Genomic DNA, 24487 nt, shown 5'->3' on the forward strand with positions numbered 1-24487 from the left:
GGTCGGCAGAAGGGGTGGTGTTGAGGCCTCTGAAATCGCCCGCCGCCCTCTCGCGTCTTTCCGCGCCCGTTCTCGAGCGAATTCCTGCGATCGCTCCCCGTCGTCTCGCGTTGAAGCCTCCGCGGCCGCCGTAAGTCCCCGCGCCCCACGGCGCGCTGCGGCCGGTTTGAGCCTCCGCGCCCGCCGTAGGCCGCCGCCCGTCAGCTGCCGCCGCCTTTGTGGAACGGGCGGAAGCGGAGCGGGCGCTGGGCCCAGCCGAGGTTGGAGGGCACGGAGCCGAGCGGGTCTCGCCAGCAGGTGCGCGGGATCTCACAGCGGGGCCGGGGCCGCTGTGCCGCCGTGCCGCCGCTGTGCCACCCGGCCCGGCCGTGAGGGGTGCGGCCGCGGGTGGGGCCTGGGAGCAGAGCGCGGCCCGGCCGTTGCCGCTCTGCAGTGCCGGCGGTGCGTTATTTTCTGTTAACCCTTCCACGTTGGCAGAGAACGTGGCTGAAAAGCTGCCGACGTGTGCGCCAGGGTTAAGGTGGGAGGCTTGCATGGAGCTCCGCTCTTAGGTGTGCTGTGCAGACACGTGTGGGTGTTCTTGTTTTGCACTTGTGAAGGCTTGCGTCGCTGGTGCGTGTGTGTAACAGCTGTAGGGCCCGCAGCCATGCTGGAGCCATTCCTGTGCTTTGGTTACTGGCGTGGATGTGCTGAGCAGGAAGATGCGGCTGCTGTTGGCCCTCCCTGCTCACACGGCTTTTCCTGCCTGTCTTCCGACTCATCGCCTCCTGAAAGGGTTTGGGTTTGGTCTGCTTTTGTTTATGCTTGGCTTTCCCATCTGTGCTTAACCAAATGACTTATCTAACAAGTCTTTGGTAGAATTTCTGTCTTTTGAAGCCCCGCTCATTTCTTAGCAGCGTACACAAGATCTATAAATGAAAGACAAAAAATGAAAGACAAAAGATTAGTGATGCACATACTTTACAGGGTGTTTTTTGCCTCCCTCCAGTTACCTACTCTCCTTGCCAATTACTGTAATACTACCACATCTTTGATTAGGTTGGTGTTTTGGCTACTGCAAGCACATCTAACAGGGTACATCATGTTCATCCTGCTAGGTTATAAAGTGCCAGTAATTTAGGGGATGCAGTGAAAAGTAAAGACGTGTGGGCACCCTTCCTACTGTTTGCTGTGTGTAAATACTGTAGGTGGCTCTGGCACTGCATAGAATTCTGTGCAACATAGTATAACCTCGTCTTCAGAGCTCCATGTATCATTCAAAGTAGTGTCTCAAAAAAGCTTCAGAAATACATTGGGAAAAGGTGCTGTCACCTTGTCGTCCTTTTGTCTTTTAAATCAATCTTTTTAGCAGTGAGAATCTGCTAAGTGTGAAAACAGGAATGTAACTTCAGTTATGATTTTAGGACTTTTCACTGTTCTGTCTTTAGCCACTTAGCATAGTTGCATTAACGATAGCAATTTTCCTGTAAATAAGCAATCTTAACCAAACAGAACCTTTTGAAGTGATTTCTGTGTTGATCAGTGTTGCAGTCATGTCTGACAAAAGTGAACTGAAGGCAGAGTTGGAGCGCAAGAAGCAGCGATTGGCTCAGATCAGAGAGGAGAAGAAAAGAAAGGAGGAAGAAAGAAAGAAAAAAGAAGTAAGAAACTGTTTTCTCTTTGAAAGCTGGCTGTTTGGTTATGTAACTTGCCCCAAACATATGTAACGTGCCTAAAAAGAGAAGGTTCACGTAGTCATTTGCTGCGTGTTACCTAGGGAATGTCAATTTAATGATCTGTGCAAGTGTAGTGCTTATGTTTTGTGAGAATTAAAAAAAAACCTGCTTTTTAGAATTATCCATGCGGTAAGGTATTTGAAAATGCCTGCGTTTTTAGAAATAAGAACGATGGTCTTGTGTGCATGGGACATTGTTAATGAAATTACTGTGAGGAGTGGCTGAAGTATTACTCAAAAACTCTGTTTCATTATTTGCAATGGCATAATTTAGAGAACTCCGTTCTAAAATGAAGTTTCAGAGATGTCTGTCTGTCGGTATTGTTACCATACAAACAATGTACTGTGTTCTTTGGCTCTCTTACTCAAGATTTGTTATGCTTGATTTCCTTCTGCTAAGTTATGTGACAGCCTGTGGTACATTGCTAAATTTCTCCTGAAAGGGGATTATACATCATAAACAGAATGTCTGCTGAAGTACTTCCGTGTGCTATATCACCTCTTCATGACGTCTCTTCTTTTAGTTACAATCTTCAAGATGTTCTCAGTTAGCGTATGACTGAAGCCCAGGCATCTGCCAGCAAAATGATTCAGGGAAATCCTACACTTGTGCTCTGATGATGATGTAATTCTGCATTGCCTGTGCTTGTGCTTCCACCCGATACAGTAGCTTATCAATTGGGAACTTGCTCTCAAGTTTGGAAAAGGCTTTTTTCAAAGATGTGCAGTAGGTCAAAGGTATAATGTGCAGTCATGGGAGGAAACTTTCTTTATTCTGTAGGATTATTGTAACTGGGTCTGGATTTTGCTGCTTCTGTTGAAGTCTAGTATTTCTATAATAAAAATTAAAAATACGTGCTTGCCAGTGACTGACTTGTGGACACTTAAGCTAGGAGTTAAATTTATGTAGTTGTGTGAGCAGTTAAATGAAATTGGGAAAAAATGGAGAGATCAGCATCTTTCACTGAAGAGCCCGCATTATTTCTAAATTGCATGTGAGTAAGGGTGTCATTTTATGCCTTTTTTTTGTGTGCATGTGAAATCTAGCAGATAATAAAACAACTTGAACAGAACTAATAAAGAAACTTTAAAAAAAAAAAAAATGACTTGAAGACAGTACTAAAGCTACAAAACCCCTTATTCCTCCTGGTTTTACTTTATCTACAGAAAGATCTATCAGAATTATTAACGAGGTGTGTAATGTGTCTTATAGGTTTTAGCAGCACAGAAAACATAGTGGTTAGATCTCAGAAATAAGATGAAACTGTTCTTAATGCCTTTTAAATACCTTAATGCAATTATTGAATTATTTCTAGACTGATCAGAAGAAGGATGTTCTTCCTGTTCAAGAAGAATCTGACCTTGAAAAGAAGAGAAGAGAAGCTGAAGCATTACTTCAGAGCATGGGCTTGACACCGGAGTCTCCTGTCGGTAGGAATATTCCTAGTATTTTATGAGATAAATGTTTTACCCTTGTTAGTATTTGTGGCGATTATATATTGTTTCATTACATATCACTAGTAATAGTTGTGTAAGATATATTTTCAACTCGGTAGATTATTTGGAGTGTTTTGATTATAATATTACACATGTAATATTATATTCCGCTTGCACATTATTATTCTGATGTTTTTTGTTTGTTTGTTTTTTTCCTCTTTCCATAATGCTTAGTCTTTAGTTCTGAGATTTTCTTATGACATTGGCTCATTTTCTTGCTGCGTCCTTTATTTCCTAATTTTTCCTTATCTTAAACTGACTACCTGACTGACTTTGATGGAGAAGTAGCAAAGCTAAGTATAAAATCTAACTGTCAAGGATTCATATCTATTCATATCTATGCTGCTCTTCTATGAGTTGGTTTATTGTATTGTTGCTTTTTGCCTTTACTTAGCCGCCTCCCTTTGGAAGATGAAGGTGAAAAGGGTGGTACTTCAACTCTGCTTTTTTGTCTCTAGTTCTGAAATCAAAGAGGAGTTAAAACTTAGTTTTCAGTTTGGCTCGGTGGTGACAAGAGTCTATTTCAACTGAGTTTGCAAACAAAAAGTAATAGTAATTGGTTATGGCTATATCTGTGATTACATCTTCACAACTGTTTTTGGACAGTCCACACATTATAAAAGCACAGCAAATGACATTGAAGAAACCTTAGGGTAAGGTAGAGGAAAAAAGCATGCTTATCCTTTTTATAAGAAACCACTTGTTCGTGAATGAAGAACTTTCAAGTTAGCATACTCTACTGGGATAGTGCCACCAGAGGGCACTGTAGCATCAAACGAAGCTACTGATTTTTTTTTTTTTTGGCGTGCTTACCCCGAGATAGAGCAGTATAGGCAGTTCTAAATGGTAAGTTGCTAATTTCACCTGTTCAATTAAAAGAAGGTGACGTTAAAGTGCCATCATTTCCAGTAATGCACAGAAACGTTGGAATGTACAGGCCTACAGACATTGCTTTTAGTATAAACTGTTCAGTAGGTGGTGGCGGTGAGTTGCAGAACATGAAAGCTTCATACGCATCCATATACACTTATGTATTTATGAAGTATAACTATATGATTTTGAGATGTATATGAAAGTCCCCTTGTAGGCATGCAATTTTAATAAATAAAGCCCATTAATTAAAAACAGTCAAAATCCTGACTGTTTTTCAAATTCAGGATGGAATTTCTGTCAACCAAAACCATGTCTCTGTTTTGGGATAGGATGGAGGCACTCTTCAAAATTCCCAACATTGTGGTGATTTCAAGAAATTCTCCTGAAATGTTGCATACCTGAATTCAGAATTCTCCCTCAGTACTCACCCTGCCATGATGGATACCAATTAGTAGCTGTAATTTGTTGGTTGAAGTTTCTTCTTTAGTGTTGCTAAGGAGTGAATCTGTACAATGAATGTTTCACATTTCTAAAAGCATAAAAGAAACTTGAACGTGCATCCTTATTCTTAAGCATAAACCTAAGGTTCATTAATAAGTTTCACTGCTTCTTTGAAAAATAAAAGTCACTTTCTAAAAGAAAGGTGTTTTGAAGTAGCTTTGTGTTGCTTAAATTGCATGAGTGCATGGTAATCATTTGTTGTTATGTATCCTTTCCAAAAAAAACCATGTTGCTTCATAAAATGCAATTGCAGTCTTCATCTAAGTGATGGGAATGAACTGACTTCTATCAACAAGTTCTACTGTATCAGTACCAGGCTGCTTGTCATGTGAAAAGAGAGGAAGCGTGAAGATTCCCCCGTAAAATGCACCACTAACAAACATTTGTGTGACGCACTGAACTTTGGTGATTTGGTTACAGCTAAAGCAAAAATATGCTCCATCACAAAGCCACTTTTTTTTTGGTCTGCACTTCTGTCATTATATGATCAGAAGCAAAGATACAAAGCTAAATACTTTTAGTTTTCTGAAAAAACAGATATTGATATCAGAGCTATGTTAACAAGTGCTTTTCTTTGATGTGTAAGCAACATGATTTGGTGGAAACACCCTTTGAAAACTGGTGCTACCATTTGTTAAAAGTTCAGATTTTAAAGATTTATTTTCCTTTCTTTTCTTTTAATGCCTTTACCTCCATATCTTCTTGTATGCACCAGATGCATAAATACCAAACAATTGCATGGAATCCAGCATGAAATGTTAACATTGTCTTTTCCCCTCTCTTTCTATTATTCATTTTCATCCATGTTTTTTTTTGTTTGTTTGCCATCACTTTTTTTTTTAATACTTCATGTTGAATTAATTTGAAAACATCCTAAGCTGTGCAACCTCTGCGAGTAGTAACAGCGGATACCTGTCTGTTTCACTATTTAGTCCCTCCTCCTACCTCTCCGTCTTCCAAATCCGTGAGTACGCCAAGTGAGGCTGGGAGCCAGGACTCCGGCGATGGCGCCGTTGGATCCAGGTATGTCACCTTGTTTGCTGTTGGGCTTAATGCTTACATTCAGGATAATTAAACTTAAGAAATCAAGGGTTGACTCTACAATAATGTTGAATCTGTGAACAGTGGTTAACTTACAGAAGTGCTTTACTTTAACATTTGAAATGCAACTGCACAGAATGAATTTCAGATTGCTAATGTGATCTTTGGAGCTTTTTAAACTTACAGTTTTAGAGCTTAAACTTTAAAGAGTCTGAATGTCTTGTGGTAATATCCTTGTAAGCATGAATACCTCTGACAGTAAAACAACTAAGGGGTCAAACTTCTGAGCTCTTTTCAGCTTTCTAATGGATATAGGCTGTCTCCTTCCCTCCATTCTACTCGATCTAATAAGAGATACTGTCTACAAATTTTGCCTTGTTTCTACTTTTTGGTTGTTGTTGGTTTTTGTGTGTTTTTTTTTTTTTTATAGTCAGAACTATATTTCTCAAGATCTTCTACCTTGTAGCCATTTTCAGAACTTGTCTGTACCACTTAGGATCTCTGTCATTTGGCCGAAGGATAGCATTAGTACAGCCATGGTTGGTTTGGTTTTTTTTTTTCAATTCCAGTGCTTTTTCTATCCCTCTGAGTGATGTGTTGTGCATAACAGCTTCAGAAATGCTTTCTAGTCAAATATTTCTGTTAAACTACAAATTGAGAGTGGAGATTCATAGGTGAAAATTTTTTACTGTTTCTCAGGCCCAGTCTGTGAACACAAGCAACGCTTGCCTATTAATATTGATATATTTTTTTCCCCCACAAGATAATTACTCATGTGCTTTAATTTCCTGAATATACATTGTGGGTGAAGTTTAGTTAAAGCACAGCTATCTCAAATTACATTCATGCTTATATGAGTCTTTGCTTTAGAGAAGGACTGAATACTTAAACCACTTTGAAACATCTTTTGGAAGGGCTGTAGGAAATCGTTGTATGCACGTGGGTTACGTCTGTGTCACTACATGCCATCTCTGCCTGAAAATAGTCAAGATTTTAATGTGCTGCACAAAGGTTTACGAGTTGTTTAATTCTGAGCAGGAACTAGTAAGTCAGTACAGGCAGAGAGGAATACAACAAGCAGCAGGTATGAACCTCAAGGTTTTTTTAAATGCTCAGGTGCAGATTTGTTGGCAGATTAGCTTATTCATAGTGCAATTGGAAATCACTTGTCATGTAACTGAAAAATCAGTAGTGTTCTCAACTGGGCTACTAGCAAGTTTTAAGTTATTTGAGATCTGTTATTACCGGCTATCAAATTGTCACTTTCTATTTAAATTTGCTTCCTAGAATTAAAAAAAATAGGTGATTTGATATATAAATTCACTTAAGGTGCAACAAACTTCTGGGAAACAAAAGAAACAGTATTTTATATCCATGTGATACATAACTAATAGATTTATTGTATCTCTGAACATTACTTTCTTAAAACAATATTTGAGGAAAAAAAATAGGTACCATAGTACTTGTTTTGTTAACTATTCAAAAGGCAAGTAAGGCAGGTTACCCCTGGTCTGACTGAAGAGCTATTGCAAGTGTTTTTTGTTGTTGTATACACTTCTAGAAAATAATTTAATCTTTAAAAAAAAAAAAAAAAAAGCTTTGAAAAGCTGAGGGTAACCTCAGTAAGAGCTAAGCCTTAAGTAGGTGGTGCTTTGCTTTGCTCTGTTTCATTTTTTGTATCCATGGAAAATTGAATCTGTGCAAACCATCTCCAGCCTGAAGTCTTGGGCACCAAACTTGTCTATTTCATCAAGACAAACATTAGGTGCATAAAGAAAGAGCACAGGCAGAATAATTAATTTTGTGCACAAAACATACATAAAGGTTTTAGAGATTCAGATATTAAGCTATGGCAATGGATGTAATGTATATTATGTAGAATGATTTGGCCATTGAGTACGGTGGATTTGTAATAATTATTTTTAGTGTGACTAGCTATTCTTCTAGTACACTCTCTACAAGAATGAGGTAATAAATGGAGCATTCACAGTTTTGAGTGTTCATTGGCTTATAAATTTTGGCAATCAGTTTTACCTTTGAATTTCTGCACTTGCTTTCTAAGAGCATTGCCATGCATGGGATACAAGTGGAAACCTACTTTTTACTGACTTGCCTTAGTAGAATAATGGGTTCTTTGTTTTTGATTTGCTGTAAAACATCTAAAAATCTTAAAATGTTTTAAAACATAGCATCTAAAAGTTTCAGAAATCAATGCATGTTTGTCTGTTAATCTGTTATGTGGTCATTCTTAAACTCTGTCTGAGAGCAGGAGTTGGACTAAGTGAAAATACGAAGGGGGAGGCAAGTTTCCACTTCATTTTTCTTTTAATATGAAAGTGGCTTCAAGTGGATCTATTCTGTTTGTTGTTGAGCAGGACTTTGTAATGTGTTACTAATATTAAGTCTGCTATTTCCATGGGATTTAAATATCTTCAGTGGAGTTGGCTCTAACACAGATGACACTTAGAAGCCCAAGGCAGTGCTTAACCCGTAATTACTGCAGTGTCACAGCTTGGAAACTCTAGCAGTTCTCTTTCCCAGTGGAAATGCGTTTTTGCCCCTCTACCAAAAGGTTTGTGTGTTGATTCATTTCCTTTACCAATATGACCATTTCCTCCACTGCTCTGGGCAAGATTGCGTTATATTAACAAATCTGTCATCTTAAGGCATGGACAGATATGAACAGATTTAGAAAGGAAGTTCTTAGTAGTTCTCATCACTGTTTAAAATGTCTGTATTAGCCTGTCATAAAAGCTACATTTGCAGATCTTTAACTTTCAGTCTTTACAAGAATTTAATTCTTTCCTAATAGCTCTGGGGTCTGTTTTTGCTTTTTAACTTTTGCATTGACTGCATGTATCGTTGCACTGAATATTTGCTGAATTTCTTTTAAGTGATGTTACATTGTTTCATTTCTCGTGAACAGTGAAATAACTATGAGCTTACTGTAACTCTAGGATTTCATAGTGTGTATTTGCTTCACTAATCTCTGGCCTTTTTTGCTAATGCTGCATGATTTGTTCAACCTGTGGTATCAGGACGCTGCATTGGGATACTGATCCATCAGTTCTTCAGCTCCACTCTGATTCCGATCTGGGGTATTGCATAGATTTCTTATATTCCTTCTTTCATACGCTTGCAAATAATGAGCATAAGAGCTTACTTTCTTTTTCTTCAGACTTTGAGTTACTGTTAGGAAACTGTTCTGTGAGTTAGAGAGGTTTAGTGTCCTTAGATGTAGTGCAGTTGGCTCACAATGGGAAATGTTGGTCTTATTTAATGTAAGTGACATACTTATTTCTAATAATAGAGCTTTCTTACTAACGTTTTTCTTTGAGTCTTCCTTTGGCAAGATGCAAACTTAACAGTAATGTCTTGATAATGCTTAGAATAACTATGTTTAAAAATGGAATGACTCCCATCGTTTCTTATGATGCGCATAAATGACAAATATGTTTATAGAAGCTGTAACTCATTATAATCGCATAATGAAACCGTTATGCTCTGAGTTACGATTCTGCCCAGAAGCTTTTCCTTTTCTCTTCCCACTTCTAACTTAGAAAATAATACGAAATTTTGCTTCTTATAGGTACTTAAAAGAAAAATGGATTATTACTACTGTACATTTGATAATTAGGTTGAGCAGAATGTTACAGAAACTGAATTAATGTTTTGTTGGTTTTGGAAATACATTTTGCATTGTAATTTGATCCTGGCTGCTTCCATATTTCTGACATGTCTCATAAGCTAAAGGCAGAATATTTTAAGCTTTCCAGTGATGTACACTGGAGTATTGCACCATGGATAAGTTATTTGTCAATATGTGACCTTCAGGCCTGCAGCTTAGAAGTAAATAAAAATGATGACAAAATTGAATAATCTAGAAAAATGCTTTTTAATTCAGAGTAATGAAGCTGGTTTGTTTAAGTTTAGAAGTCCTAAAACCCCTACAAACACAGCTCATGCAGGCAGATCTGTCCCACCGACAATATGGGTATTTCACATATGTAGCAGTACTGTATGTAGCTGCAAAGAGCAAAACTTTAGAGTGATATCATTTAATTGAGATACCTGTGTATATTTGCACATTTTTGTCTTAGCTGTGGATATAAGTGACTTTAAATAATAGTTATAATAAAGTGTTGATTTTGATCTTGTGGCTTTTTCAGGGATAAGTTCCCACTGGTCTTAAGTTTCACAAAGCTATGCTGTGATTTGATGATTTTTGTATTACTGTAGACAGAATACAAAGTAATTCATGAAGTTAACTTCTTTTTCCTTGATGTTTCTATTAATTTTATGTAGACGCGGACCTGTTAAACTTGGAATGGCCAAAATCACACAAGTTGACTTTCCTCCTCGGGAAATTGTTACGTATACAAAGGAGACACAAACACCTGTTATGACTCAGCCAAAGGAAGGTAAATGTTAATGCAGTATTTTTCTTTTTTTTTTTTTTTTTTTTTTTTTTTAGTGATTGGCTGAATTAGAGCCAACAGTTTTGATCTCAAAACTTAATGTGGTAGAATGGCTGTTGATTTGTGATATAATTCGTATAAATTCTACTGCTAAACACTTGTAGGCCTGCCTTAAGAGCGTTTCTACATCTTGTTGGCATTCTACATCTTGTTTAATTGTAGCATTACTCTTACTGATAATATGTGGTAATTTATTGCTCGGTGTATATTTAGGCATTCAGTTTCTTAAGTAGCTGTCAACCAATAAATGAAAGTAGGATATATTTTGGATTGAGAACTCTCCCACAACTTTTTTGGAAGCATTGTATCTATACAACAAACTGAGTGAACGGAGTGACAGCAGGTATGTTTTTTCTCTGACTGCATATCCATAAAGTGGAGAGAACAACCTCTCTTAATTCTTGTATCTTGACACTTTAAAATGCTGCTAGTGCCATGCTTTTGTGCAAAGGATGATGGGAACATTTTCATTAGATATGCTTGGCAGTCCTGTTAGCTTTAGGTCCTTTTGTGCTGTAGGGTGTACTGTGATGACTTTGCTGCAAGATAACAATCCTATTTGTTTCGTTTCTTAATTTCCTAGGATGGTTGCTCCACAGAAAAGTTTAGCTGAATTTCTGTCTAGTTACATATTTACTTTTGCTGCAGTGTATGTAGTAGCTGTCCACTGCCAACTGAGAAAGCTTTTTCTCTTCAAGACCTTCCAAACTGGAGCATGCGATTGCCTTTTTCTCATGTACAAGAAAGTTACTAGAATTTATATTAGCAAACTTATATAGCAAAGTACTGCTACTTTCACTGCAGCACTTCTGTGTCTCAGGTGGTTGCATACTTCAATTTGTGAGCTGAGTTGAGAAACATTCAAGCTATAACTAATCTGGTGGTTCAGATAGGAAGTAGAAGAAAGCTAACTTAAAACTAAAAGAGTTGATAATTGTGTAGAAGCCTTTATAGCACAACAAATGAAGTGACTGTTACATAGGGGAGGCTTTGAAGGTCAGGTTTAAGTTATAGGCATGAAGATGCCCATTTGGGGTTTGCTGTAAGAAAGCTAAATTCAAACAATGAGTACCTGGTTTTAAACAGGTTCTGGTTTTAAACAATGGTTCTGGTTTTAAAATGCAGAGGTCACTCATCTCAGACGCTGACAGAATGGACAGCATTCAGTTGTTCCAAAACCTAAGCCAGGGCAGTTCCATGTGCTTCTAGTTAGAGAAGAGAGGTAGGCTAAGTTTGTATGATTGTGCTTCTGTGTAGTACAGATATGCTGTACCATCCTAGGCAAATTAAATATGGAGTAACTCTTCCCACTATCTTGTCAGCTGCAACCAGTTTGAGCCACATCTCCACTTGATGTGAAAGTATGTCAAGATTGCATGCAGCCATTGGTGCTGGAGCCAGAATGTGACCTCGGTGCCAGTGGCACTATTGCCTCTTTGTGCAAAGAGTTTAAGTACTAATATGTTGCCTTATTATGTCCTTAAAGTGTTCGAGAAACAGTTTGTCTTGGGAAGGTGGCTCTTTTTTAATTTATCCTTTAAAAGAATAAAATCAAGACGTCTCCTAGAAATCAATTTCAATTTATGATTAGGATAGATGTAGTTTTCTTTAGAGTAGGAAATTTTCTGCTACGGGATGCAACTTACCTGTACTGTACAGAATATTCAGTTTCCCCAAGTGAAGTTAATAAGCGTGTTTCATAGTTTTTGTAGGAGGATGTCCAAGTCCAAAGTAGGCTTAGAAGGTAAATCCACAGTATTTTAAGCATTTCTCGTACGAAGACTGGAACCCACAGCTGCTTTTTCCTCTGATTTCAATTTATGCAAGCCCATCACTAATGACACAGGAGAAGCACAGAAATAGTGTTGGGGTAGATATCTTTGTGCTCAAAACCTCTTGTTTAGATTTTCATCAAAACATGTCTTCAGTATTTAATTTTTTCACATCTTTGTTCTTTTTTTCCAGATTTTTCAATAGCCTTAGTATTCTAATCTTACTGTAGCAGCTGTATTTATCATGTGAAAGAAATAAAATGTAGTCATGAAATGGTTTGTCGTTCCAAGGGATGCAGCAGAGACAATAGTTATCTTTTCCTCCCTCCTAACATGCTGTGTTTGTTTTGTTTTTCTCAATCTGTAATGATGACCTGTTCTTTGGATTAGGGACCAAATACGTTTATTGTGGCTTAAGGGTTGTGCCACACTTGGTGCTGTTCTCCCTTATTTCATAACTAATGAAGCTTAACACCTGGGTCTCTACAGCATTACTACCACTTCAGTAATTTTTGTCACCATCATAACAGGAACATACTGTTATGCTGCTCCATTCCCCAGCATCCTCCTTCTGCCATCCCTATTTCTGCTGTCTAATTCTATTTCTCACTTCCCACGATGCTGTGTATAACACTCCTGCCTGCTTCTCTCATTGTCCAGTTTTGGTGGATGTGCTTTTCAGTTAGTATGGTCAACTGGTTATTAGGATTACTATTTGGCCTCTACTTGGCATACTCTTATCAGGCAACAGGCTTTGGATCTACTCTCTGAAGATATATTTGAAATTGTGTTCCCTTTGTACGTTTATTTCTTTTTAGCAGGCTGCAGTAGAAGCAGTTTTAGCAACAGAGAAGCAGATTTGTTTGTATTCTGGAATATGTCTTCATGTTCTGCAGGTCCTGTGTTGGCTACTGAGTTCAGTAATTGTTGGTGCAGACATTATTCTTATCTGTTCTTGTTGCCTGGCTGTCTGCCTTACTATTTGGTCTCTTACTTTTTGATTTGCTTAGCGATAGTTGGAATATGCACGAGAAGAAGTCACCAGCACAGCCAATAGAAAGATGTGTTCTTGAGTCCTTGAAGTGGTTAATGTAAGGAAAGATAGCTGTACAGTTGAATACACTTCTGCTTACCTCTCAGTCAAGACGTTTCCCAGCAAACAGGATATTTGCTTGGTGTCACTGTACAATGCAGTGCGTATGCACTCAGCACTGCCTGCAGACAGTATTGCTCCACTAGCTTTACTTCTTGAGGAATTTGAGAATTTCATTTAAGAATGAAGATACCAAGTACTTCTGTCTTTTTAATTCTCACTTCAGCAGACTGACAACAACTTGGGGGTATATGTTGGTTTCTCAGATGCTTGAATGTATGCTCAGATGCTTACTGTGAATGTACCGTTTTAATGTTCTAATATTCTAAGAAGAAATAACAGAGCCTTATACATTCACATATTGCCCTGTGCAGGTCTTAAATGTACAGTGAAGTATATGTAGGAAAAATTGGTATGAAGATATCTCTGCTTAACAAAAGCCACCCATTTCACAGATGATTTAACTTTGATTAACCTATTCTGCAGCAACAGATTACTCAGACAACTGGAACTTCACTCTATAGCGTTATCACTGGGTGCAGCCTAATATACAGCACTGCTTTTCTTTCCACCTTGCCAAAATATATTACAATTTTGATGTAAACTCAAAGTCAAAATCCTGTGGTTCGTTAAACCTGCTTTTAGTGTTCATTGACAAGAAATTTGTCCTTGTGGAAGTGACAGCCTGTGAAGCATTCTTTCTTGCTCGCTTGATAATGTAGGATTCCCAGCTTCCTGTCAGAAAAAAAACATGGACTTAATCACTTGGCATGTTATAAAGAATGTTCATCAATATGTTAATGTGACAGAGTCCTATTTCCAGTGTTCAGAGCCATGTGACTTCCCTAACTCTTACCAGCTGTTTTTATAAAATAAGGAACTGTATGTGGTAGCTGACAGTTGAAGTGCCAATAGGTACAGTCAGTAGAAAATAACAAGGATGAAGTTAGCCAGTGCCTTTGAGATTTCTGTATTCATATAGCTGACACTAAATATGTACACCAGTGTTTCATGTGGATCTTTGACTTGCTAGACGTGCAGCTTCTTTAGGAATTGTATGCCTGAACTGCCAGTGTTTGCTGGGTAATACATTGCTGTTTAGCTGATTCCCTGGAAACACCAGCACCTGAACTAGGTAATAAAATCCAGGTATGTGAGGGAAAAGAGAAGTACAACCAAAACCTCTTAGGTCTTTTTCTGAACAACATCATAGTGCCTTTTTGGACTGCAGGTGCTTGTGAAGCAAGCATTCCACTATTGGGTAATGAGGTCAACAACTTTTTTTTTTCCTGGGATCCAAGAAAGTTTGCATGTGACTTATTTCTTTGAAGAGGCGGTTTTAAGATTTAGGTAGTTACAGATAAATCACAGTGAGATGACATGTTCAATTTCATGTCTGATACTTTGAGAGTATTAAAATAAGTGCTTATCCTGCATTTCAGTCCAGTAATATCAGCTGGCTGTATTCAGTGCAAGTACTATGAAGGAATTTAGATCTCTGTATAATATATGCCATTTATGTTTCAAACATTAAAAGGCACGAGCAATCAGCTATATGATCTTTTGAATAAAATATGTAGATTAGAAGGTCACTTAGCACTAAGGGGTTGACCATCTGCATTTGAAAAGAATTTGACTCCTGTCACTGAAAATGGTGTTTAGAATCAGTGTAGTATGGCTAACGGGGGTTGGGTTGAAATTTCTAATCTGGGACTTTCAGAGCTGGAATAATGTATCCATGGTGACCCCAACGAAATTGCTGAATTTAAGGCATGACTTCAGTCTGCTGTATTGATTGGCTGGGAGAGCGGGGGGGCCATTTTTATAAAAGTATAACTTGAATTTGTTGTCCTGTTTTTGTTGTTCTCAAAATAGCATCTGTTAACTTACATTATGTTTTTTTGTTTTTTTTTAATTAATTAGTGTTCACACTTATCGTGATTTGACATTAAGAATTACGTGTTTTGGAATTGCTGCAAGTTGTAGGGTGTTCAGATTACTCGTCTGCGGTACACGCGAATCCGTCTAAAAGGAGCAGTGTCTTTCTGTTTCTCTGCGTGATTATTTTGCCCAAAAAAGCTTTCTATTTTTTTTAAGTAGCACAAAAGCTGTAATTGGCATGCTTTGTAAGGAAGTGTCAATGTGCAAGAGAGTGGAGATCACTAAGAATTCTTTTACGCGTTCTTTCCCCTTTGCACCACCGCCTCCTCAGCAGGGTCACTGAGATCACTAGCTTTTCTTCAAATGGCCATTTTCACTGGCAGGTGCATTATACCCTGTATTTTCAGATTGTTTTTCCATTCTGAATGTTTGGCAGGTTGATTGCTCTGGTTGCATTGACGGAGAAAGGGCTGACAAATGCGGTTGGGCTGGCTGAAAAGACAGTGATTACTGTTTTCCTTTGTGGCTGATTGAGGCCCTTGAAAGGAAAGATTTTAACCTTCACCATTTGGTTCAAAAGTATGAGCATATATTGAAATCATTCATGCCATTTATCCTAGTTCTGTAAACTTGTCAGAACGTAAAAATCGCTCAATTTCAAGTAATGTAGGATTGGCATACGTCATTATCATTTTGATTAAGTTGGAGTTTGTATTATTGTGTGCATTATACAGTGTCATTTAAAGCTTTCTTTCCTGCAGGTACAGTTATATTTTTATTGCCTACACTATGGAGTTAGAAAGATTTTCAGACCTCTTTAAACCTATCACTATGTGTGTGGTTTGGCAGCTGGTATGGCCTACAAGCTGTATTTTGTTTGCAGGGTAAAGGCTTGTCTGTAGACCTCCTGGAGTGCTGGTAATTGCACAGGCTTGCCATTGGGGAAAGACATGATTGGAAGCAGTCAGGCAGAAAAATGCTGTGCCATCCCATCGCCACCTCATAGCTGAGAGACAATCCTAGCAGTACCATCTGGTTGTTGCTATCTAGTCAGCTGGCTGGCTGCTGGGACCCTGGCTTGGCAGCTGGTTCCCATCCCTTGACCAGGCTTTTTTTTTCTTTTTCTTTGCTTCTCTTGTGTGCATGGATTTTGTGGTTGTTGTTAGGTAGCTGAACGTGGGTCGGGGAGATGGCTGCAACAAACAAACCTAGTCCATGTTGAATACTGCCTTGTTCCTTGCGGTGAGGCATGCAGCAGACTCCCGCTGCTATTCCCTTACAGACAGGTGATGTAGCTGTTTAGCTGATAAAAACAGTCTTTTCAGAAGCTTATATGGGGAAAGCGGATGAAGAAAAGCCAGGAAGCCTGTATTCCACAACACAAAGTAATCTAAACTTGTTTTCTGGTTTATGGTATTCAAGGAATAAAACGCAGAAATGCAGAAAATGCTCTAAGTCCTGTCAGCGTTTCCCAAACAGTAACGTACGTTATTCGCTGCAATTAGAGAAAACACATTTTGCTATGAAGTCCTCACGAACATGGTACAGATAATGAGACTCACCTTTACAGTGACAAAAAAAATGTAATATCACTGTTATTGTCTTCAGCAAAATTTGCCTCTCAGAGTAGCAACCTGAAAGCTAATGTAAGCCATCTTTGTGCCGCGGAAAGACCCATTAGTCTGATGGTTTCAGATCCCCAGTAAGCAGCTGTGCTATAGACTATTTTAGGCGTTTGATTTTTCTGTATTCTGTAGCATTAATGTGTCAGCATGTTACACAGAACGTGCATCAACCACATGGTTGTGTGTGGAATTATAAATGCTTGGAAGAGAGATTTCCACTTTGGATCCTTTACAATTTTTAATGGGTCTTTTTTCAGCTTATACAGGTACGTATTTTAGTGCACCTAAAATCCAGCTGCAGGCAGAGTATGAGATGATGTTATACAGGGATGTGCATCTTATAAATAGAACCATTTTAAGCTAAATTATACCATTCTTATACGTTGAGATTCCTACAGAATGGTACCGTTCCTTTATAAAAACACTGATGGTCTTGTTGTACTTTTTTCTTAGATGAGGAGGAAGATGATGATGTGGTTGCACCAAAACCCTTAGTTGAACCTGAGGAAGTAAAAACGTTCAAAAAGGAAGAGGAGGAGGAAGGTATGGTTCACCTCAGCATTTTGTGCTGCAAAGAAAAATATTTAATACATTTTAACTTTTCCACTGAGTTGAAATTAAATTGAGTGACTTAATATAAAGTGCATGGATGTTAAGCAACGAGTTTTCTAACACTATGCATTGCGATAAATACTTTTGTTTGTTTGCTGTTTCCCTTTCTTGGAAAGAATTTCTGAAAGTATGTGCTATAGAAAGCCTGTAATCCTTTTCCAGCTGCCCCTCACGAACTTACAGAAGAGGAAAAGCAACAAATTTTGCATTCTGAAGAGTTTTTAAGTTTCTTTGACCACTCTACGAGGATTATTGAAAGAGCCCTTTCTGAACAAATCAATATTTTCTTCGACTACAGTGGAAGAGACTTAGAAGACAAAGAAGGGTAATGTGAACGCTGAGTGTTTTACTGTGAACGTACAATGTTTTTGTTTGAAAAAGTGGTCAGAGGTGAACATTCCCTAATTGCCTTCACAGGGAGATTCAAGCAGGAGCCAAACTGTCCTTAAATAGGCAGTTTTTTGATGAACGTTGGTCAAAGCATCGTGTTGTCTGTTGTTTGGACTGGTCCTCTCAGGTAAAAAAAACAAACAAACAAAAAAAAGCCACTAATGTTATACAGTCATCTTTTTAAGTTCTTTTCGTTCCATCCACTTGATCCTTCTGAGTGTAGAATTGAAATAGGCTGTATTTCTAAATGCATTCCTTAGAATACATTTAGAATACAGTTCTTAAATTGTCCATGGTTTGCAAATAGCAAAAAGAATTTACATCTTATGTGAAAAGCAGTAGAACCTTTGAATTATAAAGAGAAAGTCTTCAGCATGTTTGGTTCTTCCTTTATGCTCTTCTTTTCAAAGTTAAGCATTAGCTTCAGAAGACAGCTCTATTAAAGGTAGTGGGTTTTACATATAAAAGTAGATTATGATAAAAGAGCAAGAATTTAATGTGCCCATTTATAATGTTTATGAGCTAAATTTGTAACAACTGCAGTTTTAACTGATGCCATTTCTCACAGAGATTATTTAAGGTTATTTTTGTTTCTCTTTTTCTTTGATCCCTGTTCTGGCAGCACAGAACAAAGAATCTAGGATTGTCTGGACCACTGGCTAATCATCTTGCTCATTGTAAATCTTTCCCATTTTTCAGTACCCAGAATTACTTGTTGCCTCTTACAACAACAATGAGGATGCACCTCATGAGCCTGATGGAGTGGCCCTCGTGTGGAATATGAAGTACAAGAAGACTACGCCAGAGTATGTCTTTCATTGCCAGGTACAGTTCTGTCACATGAGAATAAAGCTGCTGATGAGCTTGGACATCTACCTTCCTTAAGATTGTCAATATAATTATTTCATTGGGCTGGCATTCACTTTAACCACATGTGTTTGCAAACAGATGGTGATAGCTAAAGAACGCAGCTTAGAAACATTCTTCTGTTATAGAATTTCTGACCATTCAGAATTCAGTCTTGTTTTAGAACTCACTTTAATTTACTTGAAAGCTCAAAAACCTTCTTATGTAGTGGCTGAACCACAAAGAAGGTTTGTATGTATGGAGACTGAGCAGAGTTGTATACTACTAGAGCTTAATTTACTGAATAAAATGAAGATGGCCTGAGGAGATATGGAGCAAGGATGAAAACTAGAAACACATGTTGCAAGTGAAACAGGCAGATGGAGGCTTCTCAGTAAATGCAGAAAGACAAAATCTTGCAAATTTCTTCCATTATCTCAAGCCTGAAATAGCCACTTTACTTTCAAAATGTTGTATTTATGAAAAATTACATAGCTGAATCAAAATGTAATCCAGTGTTGTCAGATTACTGTCGAAGCCCAGATTGTAAAAGTAGCTTTGTTATGTTTGAGACAGATTTGTAGGTTCATGGAAAAAATGACCACAGACCGTGGCAAAACATGAATAACTAACTTGTGCATTACTGGACCTTCCCTTGCTAACAAACCATGCTAGGAGCAAGACGAGTTTATGTGAACGGGGTGGGGAAAAAAAGAGAACTTCTGTTTCTGAATACAAGTTAAAACTAAGTACTTACTGGTGTTCACAAAATGTTTTAGAATCCACATGTGACAGAACAATGAAATAGTATATCAAATCAAAGCAAAGAACTTACTGGACAGTTTTTCTTTTAGTTTTAGATGTAGCATCAGTGAATGATAGGATTTTGTGTATCTTTGTGTTTTGTTGTTTTTTTTTTCCCCCTTTCAGTCAGCAGTAATGTCAGCTACATTTGCAAAATTTCATCCCAATTTGGTGGTTGGTGGCACATACTCGGGTCAGATCGTGCTATGGGATAATCGCAGCAATAAGAGAACTCCAGTGCAGAGAACTCCACTTTCAGCTGCTGCTCACACGGTAGGGGGTGAAATATCTACAAAGACTGTTTCTTGTTAAGATGCATTTAACCTCCAGGAAACTCTGTCCGGTGCACTTGATTGATAATGCTTAAATGTTTGTCTATGTTTTCCTGTACTATCGCTAAAGAACAGGAGTATTCTCTGTACCATACTGTGATCAATCTTTTCTCTTTCATTAAATGACATTGTATATTTTGTAGTGTATTAACTGCTCTACAATTGTAATTCCTTTTTCTGATATTATTTCATAATTCTTAGCACCCCGTCTACTGTGTAAATGTTGTTGGGACCCAGAATGCTCATAACTTGATCAGTATCTCAACTGATGGGAAGATATGCTCTTGGAGCCTAGACATGCTTTCCCAGCCACAGGTAAGATAAGTTTGGGTATGTATAGTATCTATGCTGTATAAATACTTTATGCAAATTTAATGAATCTGAGAAGAATTAATAAACATCTTCACAATACTCATTTATACTTAAGCTTAGTAGGTGTTGGATAAAATGCCTTTTCTGCCCTGTGGAACGTTGTAAAAATTATATTATGGTTGGACTAGATGATCTTGTAGGTCCTTTCCAGCCTTGTGGTTCTATGATTCTATGATATTCGCTGTTAGCACAAGAGAGAACTTATTCTTGTACAATTCTACTTAAGTAGAACAACAACAAATCTAGAGAAATCTAAATGACTTTGTAACCGTTAGTGTCTCTTTTCTGTATCTTAAAGCAAGTTACTGGTGTTTTCGCTACAGGATAGCATGGAGCTGGTTCACAAACAGTCCAAGGCTGTGGCTGTTACTTGCATGTCCTTCCCTATTGGAGATGTCAACAACTTTGTTGTTGGAAGTGAAGAAGGCTCAGTCTATACTGCATGCCGTCATGGGAGGTGAATAAAAGCTTTTAATTATTCAAAGGAAATAGAAGCTGTGAAATGATGGGACCGTGTATGCTTTACACCGCTAAAATTGTTTTTAGTACACGTTTAGTCTTTGTTCTTGACAGTCTTTGAAATAGCACTGTTTGAATTCCAGTGCATGCTATTTCCCAAGACCTTCATTAAAACCAGGAGGAGCTTGATTACAGAACTGGTCCTATGCTGTCTGCGTTGGCCAGGAGTTTGCAGTGATGGGGGCAGCGCAGGTCACAGAGGTTTTTATTCATTTGAATTGTAGCAGAACATTCCAAACTTTGTATCAGTTCTGTAGATAATTGTACAGTAACATCACGCACAAATCTTAAATTGGCTAGCTGTTCTCCTGCTGTTCAATCTATTTTGAAATTGTCTGACTGTATCTTATCAATTGCTTTCTTAAATATAACTGAGTGTCCAGTTTTCATCTCAGATACACATCACCCTTGCTGCAGGGCTTTTTGGCTCCTGAATAGCTGAAATTGTATCACTTCTGTGTAACATTCTTTCTATCTTACCCCCCTTTCCCCCCCCCCCCCCCCCCCTTCCCACCGTTCTTTTTTCATCGCTTCTGATAGGAGACTATTAGGGATACATTGTTACTGGTTTATGTCTGAACCCTTATGTGTCCACAAGCTGTACTTGCAGCTCCTCTTTTAAGTCAGTGGGAGTTTTGTGCTTGTTCCTGAGTCTGGATTTGGTTCTTTATATGATTCAAAGTTTTAGCTATTGCTTTAAAACAACACAGTTAAATGTGAGTGGGCTGGTACCTGCTGAATGAGTCTCTGCACCCCATGGTCGATTTTTGGCACTTAAAGAGAGCAAGAAAAATGTTGAAATTGAAGTCAGTATTCAAGCCTGGTCTTCAGTGAGCCTGTTGAGATTAAGCCTTTGCAGTTGGGCAGACATCCATTCAAAGCAGCAAAATCTTCTTGAGGTTATATTTAAAATGCGTTTCAGTGCTATCTCTGTCTGCAGATGTATGGTTTCCAGAGAAATTAACTTTGGTTATATATTCTAAAACAGCAAAGCTGGAATCAGTGAGATGTTTGAAGGACACCAGGGACCAATCACAGGTATCCACTGCCATACAGCAGTTGGACCTGTAGACTTCTCACATCTTTTTGTCACCTCTTCTTTTGACTGGACAGTAAAGCTTTGGACAACGAAGGTAACTATAATAGACAGTTCAGTGGTTTTCTTCATAGTCCTTGACACAAGGTGGTGCTATAATGTAAGCTGCTCAACTCAGGAAACTTAGGTAAACTGAAGACAAAGTGTGTGAAGCTCTCCAGATCCCTACCAGTAGTCCACGTGATTCCTAGTGCTTGTTTTTTGGTTTACTGCAAAGAGAAGACAACTGATGAACGAAACTAATTAACAACATAAAGATGTCTTTGCTTTCAGATTGTACATCATTTGTGTACTTCTGATCCATTCTGTTCATCCTTTTGCCCTTTGTTATCAACAGTGATTACAGTGTAATCAAATACAAATCATTGTTAAATTCAGTTACTTCATGTAATGCATAAGACAAATGTTTTGCTACAATTTTGTGGAGGACTGGGAGACAGCACCAAAACTAATCTCAAACTGCATTTAGAGACTTGCAATTGACACACATGGTATTCATTTTGCTGGAATTACCTCTTCTGTTGTGCTGATTTCCTGAGGAACACAGTGCTGTCATGGAATTAGCTTTTTCGTGATGTACAAAATGTTTTAATGTGTTAAGTTTAAAATCTCTTACAGTATTGGCTTGCTACTGATTTCTTTATAGTAACTTCCAAGATAAGACTTTGTGCATTGGAATGTATGTCTTTGATAATACACTTAGTTTCTGGCTGCTTTTTGCAGGGACTGTTTGGGTTTTTTACGTTATTGATAAGTTTTGTGTTTTGCCTTACTTGACAGAATATGAATTGCAGACTTGGGATATTGCATTATGTCGTCTTTTTTTTTCCAGAATAACAAACCTCTCTACTCATTTGAAGACAACTCAGATTATGTTTATGATGTTATGTGGTCTCCAACGCACCCTGCCCTGTTTGCCTGCGTGGATGGGATGGGCCGGCTTGACCTGTGGAATCTCAACAATGACACTGAGGTGAGGCAATCAAGTTAGCAGTCAGATATAGGTGGAAAATTGTTTGTGCACTTGGAAAAGTAACAAGAGTTCAAAATATTTTTGTTGTCCTTAAATATTCTTAAGCTCCAGTAGTTTCTGCCTAATGAATATTTTAATTTGATTGCAGTGTAATAATTCAAATGACTGGTCGTTACAAGTGGCAGCAGTAATTAAATTGTTGTAACCATAACAAGAATGTAAAATATCTGATTCAATACCAGCCCATGTTGTGAAAGTGACTTTTAGGCCTTCCCCAGTGTGGCCTTGGCAGCCTACACCTTAACAGTCTGAAGAAACCTGCCTCCAGGACACCACTGTTGTTCTTAGTGCCATGTTGCTGTTGCCATAGTAATAACTTCAGTGAAATTGTAAGTTGCTTCTAAACTTAGAGGATGGAGTGTCTGGGTTTTCTGGTGTAAACTATGTACTTACATGTAGTATAAATCCTTTCCAAGACTAAACTTGTTAGAGATAGACAAGGGATAATTCTGACATAGAATTTCTGAAATTAGAAATTTCACCTTCACAAAAGTACATACAGAAGAAAGGGCTTCTCTAAAAGCATAGGGCAGTGCATGGTTTTTAAGGCAGTTACTCAGTTCTAGCCTCTGGTCTGGATTTGGACTGCCAAGACAGCTGCTTTCATCCCTGCCCTGTGTCCATAGTATTCCCTGAAGTCCCAGGGCTCTTCCTTGCTCTCTCACAGAGCTACAAGGTGAATGGCTCCTGTGTCATGGCAGGAGTGCAGGTGTGCGTTTTGATAAAGTCAGAGGGCAGGAATTGTGTTGTTTTGGTCACGTCATTAGTGATAGCATATGGCCACTGAGAGTCATCTGAGACCCACAGACTGAGTAAATTGACAGGTCCAGCATTTTGCTTAATACAGTGCTGATGGATGAAGTATTTTCTAGTCTTTGATTAAGGAAATCCTTGTGCATTTTCATAGTATGTTTCAAATGAATACAGGTGCCAACTGCAAGCATTACTGTAGAGGGCAATCCTGCTCTGAACCGTGTGAGATGGACGCATACTGGGAGAGAGATTGCTGTCGGTGACTCAGAGGGCCAAATAGTTATATATGATGTGGGAGAGGTATGTATACCACGAGTTGTGCAAAGTGCATTACAGAACAATCAACTTTATTTGACTTGCATTTTGCAACTTGCTTTTAACTTTCCCTCTCTGTGATTAGAGGGTGGGGGGAAAGTAACATTTCCTTTATGTGCCTATTTCATATATTCTATTATAACTTTTCAGCATACCTTCTGGCAGCTACACCAGTCAGAAACTAAATACCTGATTTTCAGGCTGGTAGAATAAGATGAAACCATTAACAGGTTTGTTTGTAGGGATTTCATGTATGAAATGAAGCAGTCTTGACTTCATCCTGTAAGGAAGTGGTTGCTATTGTAAGCATGCGTATTGCAGTAGCACATGATGTGCTGACTGGCTGCAGACGTGGCATTAATCTTCTTCCTTAGAGACAGTCTCATGCAAGCTTGTCACGATATCACTGCATACTTAAATACATCACTCTCAAATTCTGCTGCTTTCATTGGTTAGAGCTGTTGATGTTTTGACTACTTTAGAAGTTGCACTAAGAAAGGCAAGCTGTTCTGTTGGAAGCTCTTGTTATTTATGAGTTCTGCTGTTCAAAACGAGCTCCGTTGTAGACATTGGTGAGCTTAAATAATGTTATCTTTGTCCACAGCAAATTGCAGTTCCTCGCAGCGATGAGTGGACTCGGTTTGGCCGAACACTGGCAGAAATAAATGCCAACAGAGCTGATGCAGAAGAGGAAGCTGCAACCCGCATCCCAGCATAGATCTCTGCAAATGGGCAGCAGTGGTAGGCTTGTGAATGATTTGATGCGAATCTTAGAAGTATGAGCTATGTGGATTCAACCATGGACTTGGAAAACGTGTTATGATCTCTGAAAATCAGATCTTGCATTGTTGACTTTTATGTAAAACTTACAAGCACGTTATTTGACTTATGTAACTTTTAATACAGTTAACTTTGCAAGGAACTTCTTTTGCTGAAACAC

The 24487-nt window shown here is 38.4% G+C and overlaps 1 protein-coding gene across 4 annotated transcripts; it reads left to right on the plus strand.

The window, feature by feature from the left end:
• DYNC1I2 (dynein cytoplasmic 1 intermediate chain 2) lies at nucleotides 1-24326 on the plus strand. Of its 4 annotated transcripts, none has more exons than XM_052674654.1 (17): nucleotides 1-130; nucleotides 1523-1640; nucleotides 3031-3145; nucleotides 5518-5608; nucleotides 8665-8724; nucleotides 9932-10047; nucleotides 16929-17018; nucleotides 17250-17412; nucleotides 17505-17604; nucleotides 18177-18302; nucleotides 19254-19400; nucleotides 19661-19774; nucleotides 20155-20288; nucleotides 21339-21483; nucleotides 22279-22419; nucleotides 23407-23532; nucleotides 24152-24326. In XM_052674654.1, the coding sequence occupies exons 2-17, from the start codon at nucleotides 1533-1535 to the stop codon at nucleotides 24263-24265; spliced, it is 1890 nt and encodes a 629-aa protein (XP_052530614.1). In that variant the 5' UTR covers nucleotides 1-130; nucleotides 1523-1532; the 3' UTR covers nucleotides 24266-24326. The 4 variants fall into 4 exon arrangements, with proteins under 4 accessions (XP_052530614.1, XP_052530617.1, XP_052530613.1 ...); XM_052674653.1 differs by lacking the exon at nucleotides 1-130 and adding an exon at nucleotides 197-297; XM_052674655.1 differs by lacking the exon at nucleotides 1-130 and adding an exon at nucleotides 403-520.
• The last annotated feature ends 161 nt before the right edge of the window (nucleotides 24327-24487 follow it).

Source organism: Tympanuchus pallidicinctus, unplaced genomic scaffold (assembly GCF_026119805.1).
Source record: "Tympanuchus pallidicinctus isolate F22 unplaced genomic scaffold, pur_lepc_1.0 scaffold15, whole genome shotgun sequence".
Taxonomy (NCBI): Eukaryota; Metazoa; Chordata; class Aves; order Galliformes; family Phasianidae; genus Tympanuchus; species Tympanuchus pallidicinctus.